Genomic DNA, 16,282 nt, shown 5'->3' with positions numbered 1-16,282 from the left:
CTCGGTTTTACCCCCGCGGTTTTACCCCTCCTTTTTGCCCCTCGGTTTTACCCCCCGGTTTTACAGCCGAGGACGCGGCTGTCATCGCGCTGCGGTGGGAGAAGGAAGAGTCCACTTGGGAATCCAGGGTGCCCCGCGTTCAGCGAGGATTTGAGTATGCGGGCATCTCGTCGGTGTCAGACACCTTTGTTTCTCCTCCTCTAGGTAATGGGGTTTTTTTTCGGCGCCCAAGTGTCAGTGGCACGGATCCTTGTGGGCAGCTGGAGCAGGGAAAGGCAGGTAAATGTGGCTCTGGTGCTAAAGCCCATCGCCTACCAGACACACCAGCATCCCTTTGGTGGCCGACTAGGACGAACGTGAAGGAAAGGTGGATTGAAAAATAAAATATGAGCAGCAGCCAGGCGCGGGGAGGGATGTGAGTCTGTGTGTGGCCAGGTGGGAAAACGGTGCTGGAAAAAAAAGAGCACCAGGGAGATGTAGGGAGTGTCTGAGGAAGCAACAGGTGGCTGGGGGGGGCCCCCCCCCCCGGGCAGAGAGAGGGACAAGACTTCAGGCCCTAGGGCTTCTAGTTGGAATTGGCTTTCTACTGCAGCTGCCTGAGCTCATGCTGGACCCAAAAAGTTCATTGGTGCCCGGAGAGCGGGAAGTGCCTCAGCAATGGGGCAAGGGGTGTTGGTAGGAAATGGGCTTTGGAGCTAGTGAGGTATTGGGAATGGGTACGCATTAACTGTGAGCCCGTGTTTCTCCCAAAATCCACGGTCCACGTTGTGTGCAAAAAGCCAGAGGCTCACAGAGGAAGGTGGGAAGATGGTGAAGGATGCAGGTTACCTGGCCACAGGTGTGCACTGAACAGTCTCCTTTCCCATCCACCACCACTGCAGGGGACACACGTGCCGAGTGCCCATCCAAAATGGTTTCATTTCCCCACTGTGAGTTTAAAACAACTGTTTGTTATTCCTTAGATGAAGCTTTTTAACCGAGGAGGGTTCCTTTTCCTCCCATTGCCCTCACACCTCCGCATCTCCATCCTTTCCCAGGACACTGAGCCAAGAGTTGGATTGGGTGAACACAGTTTTGTTACAACTTGTTCTACACAGCCCCCTGTGTCTGATTTAAAAGTTCTTGGACGCGGATCCATTGGGGAATTTTACGTAGCCACATATCCCTAATTTAAAAATTCTTGGACATGCACTGATTGGGGACGACTGGGGGATTGGAATGTTTTTAGTCAAAAGCACATCAGTGTGGAATAAAAGCCCCCTTTAACCATTAAAGTTTGTGGTGTGAATCTGAACAGCTCAGGAGATGGTTAAATAAAGTCTTTGTTAGTGGATGCTGCTCCAGGAGATCGGATTAGGGAGCTCTTTTCCCAACCCATACGCAAGGGAACAGGGATGAGATGGCAGCCAGAAAATCTCTTTCTGGAAATGAATGTGGCTTACAGCAGACAATATTAAGCATTAAACGGGCAGTGTTCTCCCAAACAGAGGTGGCTGAACAGGTGTAAACGCCCCCAGGTCTCAGGGCCGCGGCTCTGGCAGCCCTCAGGAGTCGCCGCCATGTTGGTTCGGGGAGGGGGGACCAGTTTGGCTCGTAGTGCTGCGAAACAACCCCGGGCTTGCCCTGAGGCCCTTCTCAAGCCGGTGAAGAAGCGAGCTGGAGGCTTTTAACCAGCCTCCGGCAATGGGTCACCTCTCCCCGGGCAGCGGGCACACGCCGGGAGCGGGGACCCGCGCACCCGCGGAACGGTGGGCCCGGGCGCCGCGGGCGGGAGGACGGCGGAGGGGAGGACACCGCTGAAGCGCCGGTCGCCGGAACGCTTCTGTTTGGCCGCGGGGAGCGAGTTCCGCGGGGAACGGTTCCGACGGTGCACAGGGCAGCTCGGCAAGATGGCGGCACCCAGCGCCCGCTGCCTGTGGCGAGGTGACGGGGCCGCCCTGAGGGACCCCCGGGCACTGCGCCCGCCGCCGCCGCTCTGGGGCGGCCCTGAGGGGGGCAGGGGGGCCTGCCCGGGCGGGTCGGGGGTGCGGGAGGCCGCGGCGCTTGTCTGAGGTGATGTTTGCTCTTCCCCCGCAGCGCTGGCCCCGCGGTGCGGGTGGGTCTTTCACGGGCTGGAGCAGCGCGTCGCCGTCCCCGCCGTGGTGAGCCCCGCGAGCGCCCGGCCCTACGCGGCAGCAGCTAAGTGAGTGCTGGTCCGGCATCCCAGGAGGCTGCCTTGGCCGTGGAGGTGGTGTTGGGGGGTGTGGGTGGAGGGTTTGATGTCCACAGTGCTGGTCCAGCAGCCGACTGTCCCTAGCGGCATCCCGCATGCTCCCGGAGAACAGCCTGGACTCGCAGGAATGTTTTCTGTGATAATGTCACAGGGAAAGGTTGATGCGGTGGTTTTGAGCTGTGCTTTTGCGGGGTGTAGCAGGGTTACATGTCAGCATGAAAGCTGGTGAGCTCCTGGAATCGGTTTCAAACCCTTCTTGTCCTTCAACTGGCTTTTTATGGTTTAATTTGTCATCTCTGTAATAACCCAGCATGTCTGGGAGAAGCAGAAGCGGCCTCTGTGTGCAGGAGAATGAAGTGTTCTGAAGTGCTGCAGACCCTTTTACCCTGCTTACAGAGGAATGGAGTATCCAGTTATTACTTGAACATTCTTTTCCTCGGCTGGAGACCCTCTGAAAATAGGGAGGAGAATGAGAACTGGGACTGGTGTTTAACTGCATGCAAAATGCCACGGGAAAGGGAAGTGAAACCTTTGTTTGTAAGGTCAGGCATGCCAAACTCTTCAGCTGGTGACCTCACAACGTGTTTGGGTTTTCTGCTCTCAGAGCTGCCAAAAAAGATGCCAAGAGGAGCAGGCAGGAGAAGGTCAAGGACAAACCGGCCCCTCGGAGGCGGCCGCTGATGGCCAAGCCCGTGGACGACGTGTACCTGACGTGGCTCTACAGGAGGCCCTCCTACGAGCTGGAGCAGGCTGTGGGCATGCTGAAGAACTTCCAGAAGCTGGACTTCACCTACCCCAAGCAGTTTGTGTACATCAATGTCTTCCTGGATATGGCGCTGCAGAAGAAGGTGGGCTGGAAGGGGGTGTGGGAACGCTGGCACTCCTTAAGGCTTGGAGTCTTTTCAGACTGGGGGATTGTCACAGGGGGGCTTGTGAAGACAGGCTGCAGTTCCTCACCTCGTTTGCATTTTTTTTGTTTGCTTGTTTTTCATATTTAGGGGACCAACTCCCTGTGGTTATGTAATTGACCCTCAAATTGTGATTTCTTTTTGTCTGTTTTAACGTTTGGGTTTTTTTTATTCACTTGCCAGAAAAAAGTGGATCCTTTTTCCAGCAGTGTCACTCTTCCCCATCGCTTTACGGATGAAGTGAACAAGGTTTTGGTGTTCACAGAGGTGGGTGAGCCAGGATTCCTTTATTTCCATGGGGTTTTTGTGTCCAGCAAACTCTTGCAGCTGTCCTCTGTTAATTAATCATTTTATCTATGTGAGATAGATAAGCAGAGAGCTGCCATGGGTTTATTTGATTACCCTTTGGACTTAATTGTTTCAGATTCTCTCCCTGAGCTCAACTGACAGCAGACCAACAGCCTGAGTGGTAGTACAGCTGCTTATCGTTACTTTTTTCTCTCGCCAGAATGAGCAAGAAGCTGAAATAGCTCGAGAGCATGGAGCTGCCATCGTGGGAGGAGTTGAATTAATCAAATGGGTATGTGTTTTTAGAAAGAATTTTATGAATACCCTAATTTAAACAGTACTGGGGCCTGGGGAGGCAAAGAAGCCTGATGTCCAGTGATCTCCAGGTGGGGGGCAGCAGCCAGTATGAAGAGTAAGAGGTGGGTTTCTATGCTTGGACACTTTCAGAGGTCAACTTCAATCAAATCTATTGAGCTGTGTTTGTTGCAGATCTTGGAGGACGAAATCCAAGCTGATTTCTACGTGGCTGTCCCTGCCATAATACCCAAGTTAATTCCCCTGAGGAGCAAACTGAAGCGGAAGTACCCGAGCACCCGGAGAAGTGAGAAGCAGTTCTCTGTTACAGCTCTCTGTTCCTGAAGGAGATGGAGCCCTGGGGCTGCCACTGCAAGGGTTTCTGATGAGGGTGTTTAGTTACATTCACTGTTAGACCGTAGGTGACTGCGCCGCTTGTCTTAAGTAAAGGTAACTCTAGGAATCCATTTTTTCCCTACAACAGGCAAATCTGGGATTAGAATCCAGATGGATTTGCCTGCTAGCTGCCCTTATGCTTATTAATCCTGATGAATGGGGAAGGAGGGAACATGGGAACTCTTTTTATAATCTCAGTGAGGACACCATTGCCTTGTTTGTGGAACTGCATTTTGGAGTGGCGTTCACTTGCCTTAATTAACAGATTGAATTATCTCTTTAGTGATACCACACCTATCTGTGCTAATAAGCATCACTCAGATAACTTTTTTGCCTTTTTTGTTTTTGTTAATAGATTCCCTGGGCAGTGACATTCCCAAAATGCTGCAGTTCTTCAGAGAATGTCATGAGTATGCAGTAGAAGATGAGGATATAATCAAGACAAGAATAGCCAGAGTAAGTTGTGTAGAGAGCTCTTAAATTTTCCCTCCTGAGCAGAATTGAAGTTAGTATTCAAAGAGGGGAAAAAACCTCCACAGGATTTTTGACCATTTCCTTCAACTGAGCTGTGAAGGAAATGGGACTCTTTGTTGTGTGGCATCTTCAGCTGGTTTTAAATTTGGTTTTGGTTTTTTTTTGGTGAGTAAATAAACTATGGGTCTGTAAGTCTATGGTCGATATGCACAGGAGGGTCAAAAAAATCTTTGCTTTAACCAAATAGTTAAAGAATTAAAGATGTCTAATTTTGACAACTGTAGGTCCGGACTGGAGCAGAAAGAAGGGCTGTTTGTGTTACACCTGAAATAGAACATTAATTTTGGCTTGGTTGTTTATTTTCTCTGCCGCAAACTAGGGGGTTTTTGTTTTCCTTCTGGTTTGCCTCTTTGTAATCCTGCCTGAGGATTAGTTTTCCTCTAACTGGTGGTGGCATGGGCAGGAAGGGTGGGAAATACCTGAAGCTTTGCCTGGCAGTGTTGGAGACAAATGAGTTTATTAATTCTGATTAGGTGCTCTGAGCTGTGCATGGGAATTCCAAGGGCTTCCTTGTCTGTATGATTCCCAACTTCACACAACTTCGTAGCTTGAGGAGACAAAAGGTACCTGCTTGGAAAACAGAGCTCTGAAACCATTTCTCATTCCCTGTTTTGCATTTGACTGAAACAGAAATACCTGTGCTTTTGTGTATAGTTGGAATTCTGGATCTTGCTGTTGAAGGAGTCAAACTTACTTAAAAAACAAAAAAGGGACCAATTAACTTCCCTGAACCTTTTTAAAGCACCTTGTGCTGCTCTGCAGAGAAGTGTTCAAAAAGCACTTTAAACAGCAAGATGGGTGTGCATCCACAAGGATTTACTGTGGGAGGCTGGTTTGGAAGCTGGGATATTCGTCTGGATTGTGGGAGCTATTTTGAAGTGCTTGGAATCCTCTGAGCATTAACCGTCTTCATTGTGGAGCTGATGCGTTGATTCTTCTGTTTGATTTCATTCTGTTCAAGCTCTTAATGCCTTCAGTTTTAGCTCTTGATGTTTTTGGACTTGATCCATTTTGTGGTGTTTGACAGCTGCTTCTAGAAGCTTCTTTCCCCAGATCCTTCATTTTAATAAGGTTTGTGCAAAACCACTTGTGTATATATTGATTTTTAAAGACTCTTCACCCCCTTAAGGCTACACGTTTCACAGAGCCCAGGGAATTTCGTATCCTGAGTGAAATTCTGGAGAACACCATGTATAAAATCCTTCTTTTCTCCGAGTCATTTGGATATGGCTGCCAATGGGATTTGTAACTCCTTCTCAGGGAACATGGACAAAGGAGATCTATCCAAATATTTATAAACACCAGTGCTTCCAGATTGGTTAATCTGGGCTCCAAGCATCACCATAACTAACTTGGCATTATCCCTTTGCAGCTGGATATGCCTACTGAGCACATAATTGCCAATCTGAAAACAATTATCCACGATATCTGCACCTTCAAGCCATCAAATTACGGTAAGGAGTTGTTCTACTGTGGTTGTTCAGGTTACAGCAAACAAAACTGGGAAATGAGTGTTCTTCACTGGATTGTCATTAAATTACCTGTCTGTTCCCAAGGTATCTCTAAAATTTCTGCTCCTCCAAGGGAAAAGCTGGTTTGTTTGTTTTTTGGTTTTTTTTTTTTTTTAATTCCTTCGCAAAAGGAGTTACAAAGGAATAATGAAGTCAACTTTAAGTAAAGGGCATCTACTTGGCTGGAGAGGAAATGGTGATTCATGAAATAATTTTAGGGAAGGAGCTTTGTGGAAGCTAAACCCCCATTTTTTTATGTTAATACTTGCTGCATGTCTGCCAGGAAATGATCTTGCCTCTCTCCCAGTGATGCTGTTAATAGTAGCTGCAGAGGCCAGACCATAAAAAGCCAAACACATGCCTTGAGAAGCCCAAATAAAAGCTGTGAGGGGTTGCTTGACTTGAAATATAATAAGTGGATGCAGAAAGGGGTGGTATTTTTTTTTCTTAATGAGTTTAAATGCAAATTACATCAGCCCAGTTTAGTAAGGATTAGCTTTCCTGGTCTTAGTAGTTTTTCTGCTGATTTGTTGGAGTGTCAAGCTTGATTCTTGTGCTGCTCTTTTATTGGCTTGATGAAAAACATTTGCTGAGAGCAGTCAGGCTGGAGGCATGGAAAGGGCTGGAGTGACCAGTTTGGTGGTGCCCTTTGTTCCATAGATCCCATTGTGCGGAGGTTGGTGATCAGATCTGCAACCAGTGAAGGTTTGCTGCTGAACCTTGAGGGAATCCTACCTCAGGTGGAGAAAGTAGAAGAAAAAGAAGAAAAACATGAAGTTGATGAGGATCAGCAAAAACCTGTGCAAGGATCCGTTAGTACCTGATGTCTTTTCCTTGTGGATCTGATGGTTGAGCTCGGGAAGTGAGTGGTGTCATTCAAATCATGCCGTGTGAGAACAAAAAATAAATGGAACTTGTGGATTTCATGTATAAATTCAGTGCAACATTGTCACAAACAGGAGCTTGTTGTCAGAACCAAGCACATGTTTTTTCTCAGGAAGAATTGGATGTGTTTTGTGGGGGGTATTGAACACACACCCTGCTCTGATTGATTTTCCTCGCCTTGTTTTCTGGAATGTAACCTGGAGACCCGGCTCTCTTTCCCGGTGTTCTCTGCCTTCGTTCCAGGAGATGGCGCTCCTGCCCTCCCCTCTCGTATAGGTGTTGGAAAAAGGAATTTCTCCTTGCGTGGTTTTTTTTTGGGGGCTCGGTTGCTAAACGCACGTTCATAAAGCTGCACCCCGAAATGTAAAATGGTCCCAGAAGGGATTGGTGATTTACAGCAGGGATGAGCTGCTCCGAATCTGGAAAGGTTTGTGGCTTTAAATCATTCCTATTATTGGAGGTAGGCCTCGTTTTCCCCATCTGAAGCATTTGGCTGCTGTCAGTCAGGGTGGCTAATTCCTGTCAGGCCACGCTGATTATTTTTGATTGTGTGGGGTGCTTTGCTCAGAGTTTGATCAAAAAATTCTCTTCAGGTGTGTAAAGGAAGGTTTCACACTGACTTAATAGACTTTCCAGGTTGTAAGGGAAAAGAGCAATGCCAGTGCACTTGAATATCTGTATTACTAAGGAATTACCCATATAAGGAATACTGTGAGGTGTTCCTGTGGTTGTGTGTTGTTTGTGACCCAAAAGGAGCAACTTGAAGGTAAGTTACCTGTTGGAGTGGACAAGCAAAGGCTGTGGTGTCATCTGCAAAGGTTTCTTTGCCTTTGCTCTCTTGGCTTATTTCCAAGACTGCACTATCCATTTTGGACAAAGATAGGCCTGCCTTCTTTGATGGGTGGATTAAAAAAAAAAAAAAGTGATGCTTAAGCATAAATGTACAGGTGAGCTTAAATCAGAAGCTCTCAGACTGCTGAGTGTGCTCTCAGAGAATGAAAGCAGAGACTAACAAGAGTTCCTGCAGGAATCTGTACCTGGAAAATCTGGGTGCTGTGGGGACACAGTAAATGGGGACCTCTGGAGGTCAGGTGAGCAGGAGAAGTTCATGGGTTCAGCAGGTTTTCAGGTGTAGTTTTGAACTCGTGTTAACTGTGCCTACTGATTGCTAAAGGAATAATGCCCCTGGTCTGTGATTCAGCCCCCGTGCTGAATCAGTGTTGTACAAGCTGTTGAGTGCATTGGGACTTCTTTTTATCTTGGAGTGCTTGATTGGCTCAGGGGGAAGAGATGAAAGGGAGGAAGACAACGTGAGATTATTCCTCTTTAATGAACTTAGTCCCCAGACATGCGGAGTGGGACTTGTACATGTGGTTCTTGGGCCAACGTGCCTTAGAAATCACTTTCATTGTCACACCAAGCGTGACTGAATTGGCATTGCTGGCTTCTGGAAATCACTGTGGAAGAGAGGGAGTGCTGCAGCACCTTTAGTAATGCAGATGATGTATGATGGCTTTTAGATTTGTTTTATCTGAACCTGCTGTTAGTTTAACTAAGGAGAAGAGCCGGGATTCATGGTCAGTGCACGCAGAAACGTTTGCCCAAACAAGGAAGAAGTTGTTCTAGGACAACTGTGTGAGTTGTGGGGAATGCAGGCTTTAGACTTGACACTCAGTCTCAACATGGACTTGTAGGGAAGTTTGTGGCACTCCAAAAAAACTGGAATCCATGTGGGTCAACCTGTGTTCATGAGGCTTTTGCTCTGAGTTCTGCTACGGTTAAAGGAGCAGGGCAGGGATGTTACAAATGCCACGGGGGTGACAGGTTTTTAGTGCTGAGGTGGGTGTTCTGACAGGTTAAATATGATTACATCCATGTTCTGCAGTACCATTGGTCTTGGCAGCCTCCAAACTCTGGGAGAGGCTAATGCTGTAGCCGAAAATCTATCTGTGTGGGAAAACTTGGATTGCCTGAAATAGGACAGAGGGGGGGAAAAAGCTCTTAAGGCTGACTAAAATCACTGTTAGGGGTAAACATAATTCCTTTCCAAGCAGTTATTTCTGCCAGTACCCCAGCTTGCAGGCTTCATCCCACCAGGACATGAAGGAAGTCAGTGTGTCACCTCCAAGACTGCTTGGAAAACAAGAGGAAAATGCCAGTCTTCCCAAATTGTCAGGTACTGGGAGATGCTGGGTTAAGTTCAGGTATTACTGCACGTGGTGACACTGCAATGCCATATTGTCTTCATGGACTAATCTCACTGATTTTAAAAATGCTTATCAAAAAAAGAAATCATAAAAAACCCATTTAAAACCTGGAAAAATGTTTAAATGTCTGGCATTCTGGAAGCAGGGAATTCCCATAAAAGTACGATCGCTTGCCGGAGATGGATCCTTCTCAGAACCATGTTTCCCCAGCTATTCTGTGGATGTCTGTGCCAGCCCATGCCCAGCTCTCCCGGAACACAAGTTATGTCTGGCTCCAATCTCTTCAGCCAGCGATTTGCCAAGTGGAGGAGCACATCCTTTGCACCAACTTGCAGAAAACTGACCTCTGCCTGGAGGTTTGATAAAAGAGAGGCTAAAAAATGGTTTATTTCTACAACCCCGGTGACTTTTTGTGCTGGTATTTCTGAGATCCATGGCAGCAGCTGACAGCTGGGTCATTGTTTTGCAAGTTGCACCCTTCAAGCTTTCAGCCCTAGAACGATCTCATATTTCTCTAGAGAGAGTATGAAGCTTATTTTGTAATTTTATTTGCTGCTAACTTGTAAAAAACTTCTGCTTCTCAAAGCAGAAATGCTGCTTTTGTGTTAAATAGGATGTGAAGGACAAAACTTTACCAAACTTTGAATTTCTGAAAATTCAAAGTCTTTTGCACCAAGTACAAAACTTGAGAAATGTTTCAAGTTAGTATTTTCTAGAGGGAAAAGCTCTTCCTTCATGGCTAAATCTGCAAAATGATGTAAATTATGGATCTTGAGTTCTTCTGACTTTTAACATCATCTTTGGAGCAGTGTTCTCAGAACAGCAGGAAGGAAGGTAGGAGAAATAGGGAAGAGGAGGAGGCTGTAGCTGGGCTAGGGAAAGAAGTTGTAAAAGCCCAAAGAACAGCAGCAGGAAGATGAACAGCACAAATGATTAAAAGATGGAATTTACACATTTGTATTAAGTTACTGAACCCTCTTTGTGCTTGGCTTTTATTATTTCCACCTGTTCTTCCTTGCTGGTGCTTGAGTTTGGTGAAGTTGTCCAGAGTTTCACCTGAGGAATCTGAAGGGAACTGGGGCCTGTGTATTTCTTCATCCTTTCGACCATATTTGACAGGACCCTGAAGTATTTCTTTACTTAGTACTGGTGTGTGCAGAGGTAGTTGTTGTGTCTCCCTGCTCCCATTTTTATAAAAAACAACCCTCTGCTAATGGCTAATGAGTATTAGTAACTGGGTAGAGCACAGAGAAACTCATTCTGCAAATCACTGTTTGGATCTTGGAGCAGTGCCACGCTGTACATTTTGCTTCTCACGTTTGTTGCTGGAGTTCCAGCGCAGTGATTAAAGGCATACAGTCCCGGGGAGACAAAAAAAAAAAAAAAATCTGACCTCCAACTCAGAGTTCAAGACGGTTGTGTTCATTAGGGAGTGAATCAAAAGTGAACAGATGGAATTACCATGAGGAATTATTATCAAATTGAGCTGTGCCATCGTTGCATTTAATCAGGCAGGCAGGAGATGAAGGCAGCAGCAGTCCAGCCCTGTGCAACCAACTGCTATGTGGGAACTGGGATACTGCTCTGAAGCAGGAACACTGAAATTAGCAGGAAAAAACCCCATTTCATTCATAGACTAGTAAAAATAAACTCACTTTCCTAGTTCATTTTGAGTTGAGGCTCTGGCTCGAAGCACTTTAATGGTTGTGGCTTCAGACTTGGGGCTGTTTTTCTTTATCCTGTGACTTGTAGGAGCCAAATTTCCATTTGGGAACGTTGGCTGCGGGATCTGTTGAGTGTGCAGTGCTGGAGGGGTGAGATGGGCAGCTTATATTGGGTGGACATAGTACTGTGTGTGTGGAAGTGCTTAAAGCAAGAAAACACTGTGAGGGCAACAGTTTGACGTGGGCTTCGGTTGTTCATTTTTTAGTTTGAATGCTTTGTGATTGCTAATGTTTGAGTCTTTAATTCTTACTTGGATTTGCTCTAGAAAGGAAGAGCAAAGGAGCAGCCATGGCAGGGAGAAATGGAAATGGCGACAGACCCTGCCCCTTTGATACTTCTGGTTGCAACCGTACAACCCAAACTGACACCCAAAACACAACAAATTAAAAGCCTCCAACCCCGGGGAAGAGGGTGACCTCTCCCTTCCAGCCACCGGGATGGATCAAGTCAGTGGGGTCAGATCCAACACAAACACGTTTGCTTTGCCTAATCCCGTCACGGCTGCGGCTGGGACGGGCTGCGGGATTACCGGGGGCTGCTCCATCCCCAGGTAGCAGCCGGGGAGGAGGAGAAGCCAGGATCCTCTGGCCCCCCGCCGCAAGGTGCGGGGGGAGGAGGAGGAGGAGGAGGAGGAGGAGGAGGAGGAGGAGGAGGAGGAGGAGGAGAGGCTCCCGGGCCGGGAGGAAGGAGGGCGCAGCGCGGCGGGGGGCGGGGGGCGGGCGGGCTGCGGCGCGGAGCTGCCCCTTTGTCTGCGGGCAAAGTTTGGTGGCGGGGCGGGGGCTGAGGCGCTGCCCCGGCACCTGCCGCGGGCCCGGCGGGTGCTCCCCGCTCGCTGCTCGCCGCCCGGGGCCATGGGCACCCCGAGCGCCGCCGGGGCCCCGCTGTTCCTGCTGCCGCTCCTGCTCCGCGCCGCGCTGGCTGCCGCCGATGCCGCCTCAGGTGAGTCGCCGCGCCGGGCGCGTCCCCGTCCCGCGGGCGGTGGGATCCCTGAGGAAAAAGCGGGCTCCGAGCCCCCCTTTCCCGCGGGGTTCGGGACAGCTCTGCCTGCCTGCCTCCCTTATGGCTCTCCCGGCCCGGGCGGGGGTCCGCCTCCGCCCCCCGCCATTTTGGCGGCTTCTCCACAGGCGAGGTGAGGGGGACCGGGGCGAAGCCGTGCCCGGCTCTTCCCGCCGGTGGCTGCCCTGGAGCGGCCGCGGAGTGCCGGGGATGGAGGGACGCGTGTCCCGCTCCGGGCATCGCGGGGCTGCCCCTCACGCTGGGCGGGAAGGCAGCCCGGCGCTTCTCCCTGCCCAGGTGCGGGGGTGTTGCCCCAGGACGGCCTGTGGGGATTTAGTTGTGCGAGCCCTCAGCAAACACCCCGTGCCCGCAGCGAGGGGCCGGGGCGGGCAGAGCCAGCCCGCAGCCCTCACACACCCCGCGGGTGGTGCTGGCCCTGGGGAGGGCTCGGGAATGCGGCGGTGGGAGCTCGTCAGTGCCTGGGCAGCGTGAGGGGAGCTGCGGGGAGCAGGCAGCAGCCATCCTCCCCTCCTTGTGTTAGGAGAAGGCGGCTGGATTCAACTTGCCCTGTGTGGGAGTCGCTGTGAGAGTGCTGGGGGAGACACCAGGCGCTGGGTTTTGTCTTGGTGTGCTGGACAGACTTGTGGCCAGCGCAAGGTTGTGAGATGCTGCCAGACAGCCAGGCTGCTGATATTTGGAGTTTGGGAGTGCGGATTGGCTGCGTTCGTGCTCTTCGGTTGTTTTGCAGCTTGTCCTTTGGCTGTAGGTTGTTGGTTTCCAAAGCGGCACGCTCCCCAAATGCTGCTCCCACGGTGATTCCCGTTTGGCACGGTTGTCTGAGTGAATAGCAGCAGTTAAGAACAGCGATGTGTGTGCGAGCTGAGGAGCCGCTAGATGTGGGTTTGGGATATTAATTCGTTGGGTAACATTCAGAGAGACTTCATTTTTACATAAAAAAGCCCCTCTCAGACAGGAAAACTACTCTACCCAGCCACCCACATCCAAGATGCCCCCCACAAAAATACCACAACAAGAAGTTTGGGTTTTTTTTTCCTGAGGTGCTCCAGTATGTGAAAGGCAAAATTATAATTTGCAGAACGCTTTTCAGGTGTGCTTTGTAACAGGTGTTGATCACACCTGGGACTTGGAGTTGCGTGGAAAATCAGGGCACTGTTGCACAGCAACCTTAATTAGTTTGTGTGTAGCGTCTTTGGCTGGCTCATAATTTGGAATAAAAGTGGAATGTATTTGTAACTAAGGATTTCCCAAATCCTGCCAAGCTGGGTTGTATCTTAGTTTCCCCCTTGGTAACTTGTAAAGGAGGGAGATATGTCTTTGCCATCTTTGGGGAAGAAGGATCAGACTATGTGAGTTTGCTTTCTAGTCCTACATGGTCCCTATTCCCTGCTCTGGCCCCAGAGGGGATGAGCATACTGGTATTTTAAGGAACTGTAGCTGTCAGTGAGCTAAAAAGAAAAGGCAGCTAGCCCTGGGGGGATAAAACAGATGAGTTATGCTGGTCTTAACTACCTGATATTAAGTTTTTGGGGTTTTTTTCTCCCCCATGCCTTCCAACCATGTGTGTGACCTTGTGTTTTCCACCGAATTTTGAGGTGGAGCTGGATGATGAACCTTGAAATTATATTCTCTTGCCAGAAGAACAGCTATTTGCTGAATTTGAGAGAAGTGTGACCGGGCTCCTGTGGCTCATCTTCTTGGCAAGGGAAAATAATTCCCGATGGTGCCTCCACAGCATCTTGCAGCTGAGCTGAAGACGAGCTCAAAGGAGGAGCTTTTGATTCCAAGCAGTGGAGCTCCCAGGTTTTCTGTACAGATTTGTCTAATCTGTATTTCTCGGGAAACTCCACTCTTTGACGAGGAAATTCTGACTTTTCCGGGGGGGTCCCTCGAGGCAGCCTTTCCCGCAGTCTCTTTCCTTTTCATCTTGGAGTTCCTTGGGTTGTTTGTGATTGTGCATTCTTGTCACGCTTTTGGGAGACAGACAATGTGTAGTTGCTCGAGAACGACTCGTTTCCCAGAAAATCGATGGAAGAGCTGTCATTCAGCTTATTTGTGGTTTTATTTCCTAACCTTTTATTTGATTGTTGGGGTAGAATATGTAAAGTGTGCTTGGATGTGCGACTGCCTCTGTCCCTGGCTTGGAGAACCTTGCTCTCAGCCAGCAGTGCCAGTGGTGAGGACCAGGAAAGCTGAAGCAGGAGGAGCCCTGTGAGCCTGTCCTGCTGTCCATGCAGGAGTGATTTAGGAGTGGAAATTCACACTGGCTCTTCTCACTGTTGTTTTGGCAGGTCTCCCCTTTTGTCTCTGCCTTGTTTGTGCCTCTTTTGAGCCTGACTAGGCCAGAGGTCCTGTCGCTTACCCAGAGGTTGCCCAGTGGCCCCAAAAACTGCCTTTTTTTGTGGCTGGCCAGAGGTGGCTGCCCAGTGCTGCTGGTGTTGTGACAGAGCAGGTTCACTGGGGAATGTGCTGCTGCTGTTACTTGCTTCTAACCTGGTTTATTTTTGTTTTGGTCCCTCAGGTGCCTGTGTCTACCATGGCTTATTATTTGAGGTAGGTGAGCTTGAACGTCTTATGCTGGGGAAGGGTTTGAGAAAGTGCTGTTGAACTTGACTCTGGTTCCTGTTTTTTGTCACCTCTGCAGCTGGGGTGCAGGTCACAGGTCTGTCAGCCTCCAGTCTGCTGGAAAACACCTCTCTCCATGGAGAGATCAGGAATTCTCCCTGGGCCTTTGGGTTCAGCCAGTCTAACTGGGGCTTCTTTGGTCAGCATGTGAAAAGATGTGAGGGATTTCCAGGGTCTTGGAAGCCACAAATGTGCAGTCCCAGGCGACGGAGGTGATGCTTTGCAAAATGTCAGTGCAGTGCCAGGATACGTTCTGTGCTTCTTTCCCTGAATTAATGAGGTATCGATGACAACAGCTTAACACCTTTTCCCCTCAGCTGAACAGGGAGAGTCCTGCGTACCCTGACTCATCTTTATAAGCCCAACATGTTTTCTTTCCTGGTGTCTCTAGAAATGTAATCCATGAGTGACTTGGTACAAGAATCACAGCTTTTGACAATTCATGAACAGTGTTTTGCTTGGTAACACTTGTCGGCCTTGCTCCCTTAATCTGGGCTAAAAGGAGATGGCTGAGCTACTTTGTGTCTCTGGAATGCTTCTGGACCTGCTTCCAGTCCCACAGCAGGCTGGCTCAGGGATTTGTTAGCCTCCCAAGGCTGGGAGGCAGCAGCTGTTGGGGGTTTTGTTTCTCCTGGAGCAGAACTGGATATGTGCACTGCGCGTGTGACACACGGCTGCTGTGGAAACAGCTGGTGGCAGGTGGCTCCTTTGGCTTTCCAAAGTGGACTCAAGATCCAGGAAGTTTTTCTGCTCTGAGAAGGGCATGTAGTGAAATTGCTGGAGGTAACTGGTTTTGGTGGGTGGCTTGGGAGGGAGTTGAGGCCGACTAAATGTGTTTGTTTCTCTTAATGATGCACTGTGGAGGGTTTTGACTGCCGCCGAGAGAAACCTGGAGCAACTTTTTATTGTTTTAAACGATGCTTGGAAACACTGTTTCCTTTCAGTGTCTCCTGTTAGTTGGGACTTTTCTCCATGTTTGGTGCAGAGGAGGCCGAGATGTTTAGAGGGACGGAGCACCTCTTCCATGAGGAGAGGCTGAGAGAATTGGCATTGTCCAGCCTGGAGAAGAGAGGCCTTGGGGTGACCTAATTGTGGCCTTGCAGTATCTGAAGGGAACATTAAAGAAAGATGGGGAGAGACTGTTCACAAGGGCCTGGAGTGACAGGACAAGGGGGAATGGATTCAAACCAACAGAGGGGAGGTTTAGATTAGATACTAGAAAGAAATTCTTGGCTGTGAGGGTGGGGAGGCCCTGGAACAGGCTGCCCAGAGGAGCTGTGGCTGCCCCTGCATCCCTGGAAGTGTCCAAGGCCAGGCTGGACAGGGCTTGGAGCAACCTGGGGTAGTGGAAGGTGTCCCTGCCCCTGGGACGGGCTTTAAGGTGCCTTCCAAGCCATTCTGTGATTCCATGTGGAAGTGGCTGTAGGTGAGCTGCTCCTGGGCTGTGGTAGGAATGCCGTTTGCCGCAGAAGTCTCTGAAGTCACTTGGAAAACCCTTGGTGCGTAAATCAAACATTAAGTGTAGCGATGCAGGCACTGCAGGCTTGCTGGAACTGTTAACGCTGCAAAAGTTCTGCCTCTTGCCTGACTCACTGAGCTTCTTGTATACCCAGGGTCAGCTTGTGTTCGTGGCTTTGCTCCGAGGGAAAGCACCTCTCTGTGTGTGATTTCCAACTGTGCGGA

General features: G+C 49.4%; 2 protein-coding genes across 4 annotated transcripts in view; both read left to right on the top strand.

The window, feature by feature from the left end:
- Window positions 1-1,670: 1,670 nt before the first annotated feature.
- MRPL1 (mitochondrial ribosomal protein L1) lies at window positions 1,671-7,069 on the top strand. The gene is made up of 9 exons (XM_042026875.1): window positions 1,671-1,923; window positions 2,077-2,182; window positions 2,817-3,060; window positions 3,304-3,387; window positions 3,629-3,700; window positions 3,898-4,009; window positions 4,454-4,554; window positions 6,005-6,086; window positions 6,804-7,069. Exons 1-9 carry the CDS (start codon window positions 1,890-1,892, stop codon window positions 6,965-6,967), a joined length of 999 nt encoding a protein of 332 aa, XP_041882809.1. The 5' UTR covers window positions 1,671-1,889; the 3' UTR covers window positions 6,968-7,069.
- A 4,604-nt stretch (window positions 7,070-11,673) lies between these two features.
- Window positions 11,674-16,282, top strand: part of FRAS1 (Fraser extracellular matrix complex subunit 1) — a 110,665-nt gene continuing 106,056 nt past the window's right edge. For all 3 annotated transcript variants that reach the window (XM_042026872.1, XM_042026871.1, XM_042026873.1), the window contains exons 1-2: window positions 11,674-11,899; window positions 14,496-14,527. In XM_042026872.1, the coding sequence (XP_041882806.1) occupies window positions 11,812-11,899; window positions 14,496-14,527 (120 nt within the window). In that variant the 5' untranslated portion in view covers window positions 11,674-11,811. The remainder of the gene's footprint in view (window positions 11,900-14,495; window positions 14,528-16,282) is intronic.

The sequence above is a fragment of the Corvus kubaryi genome, unplaced genomic scaffold, assembly GCF_017639235.1.
Source record: "Corvus kubaryi isolate FWS band 111438036 unplaced genomic scaffold, C.kubaryi_AGA036_p1.0 37292, whole genome shotgun sequence".
In the NCBI taxonomy this organism is placed as follows: Eukaryota; Metazoa; Chordata; class Aves; order Passeriformes; family Corvidae; genus Corvus; species Corvus kubaryi.
The sequence above is the reverse complement of the archived record's forward strand: the minus strand, read 5'-3'. Positions and strand labels throughout refer to the sequence as shown.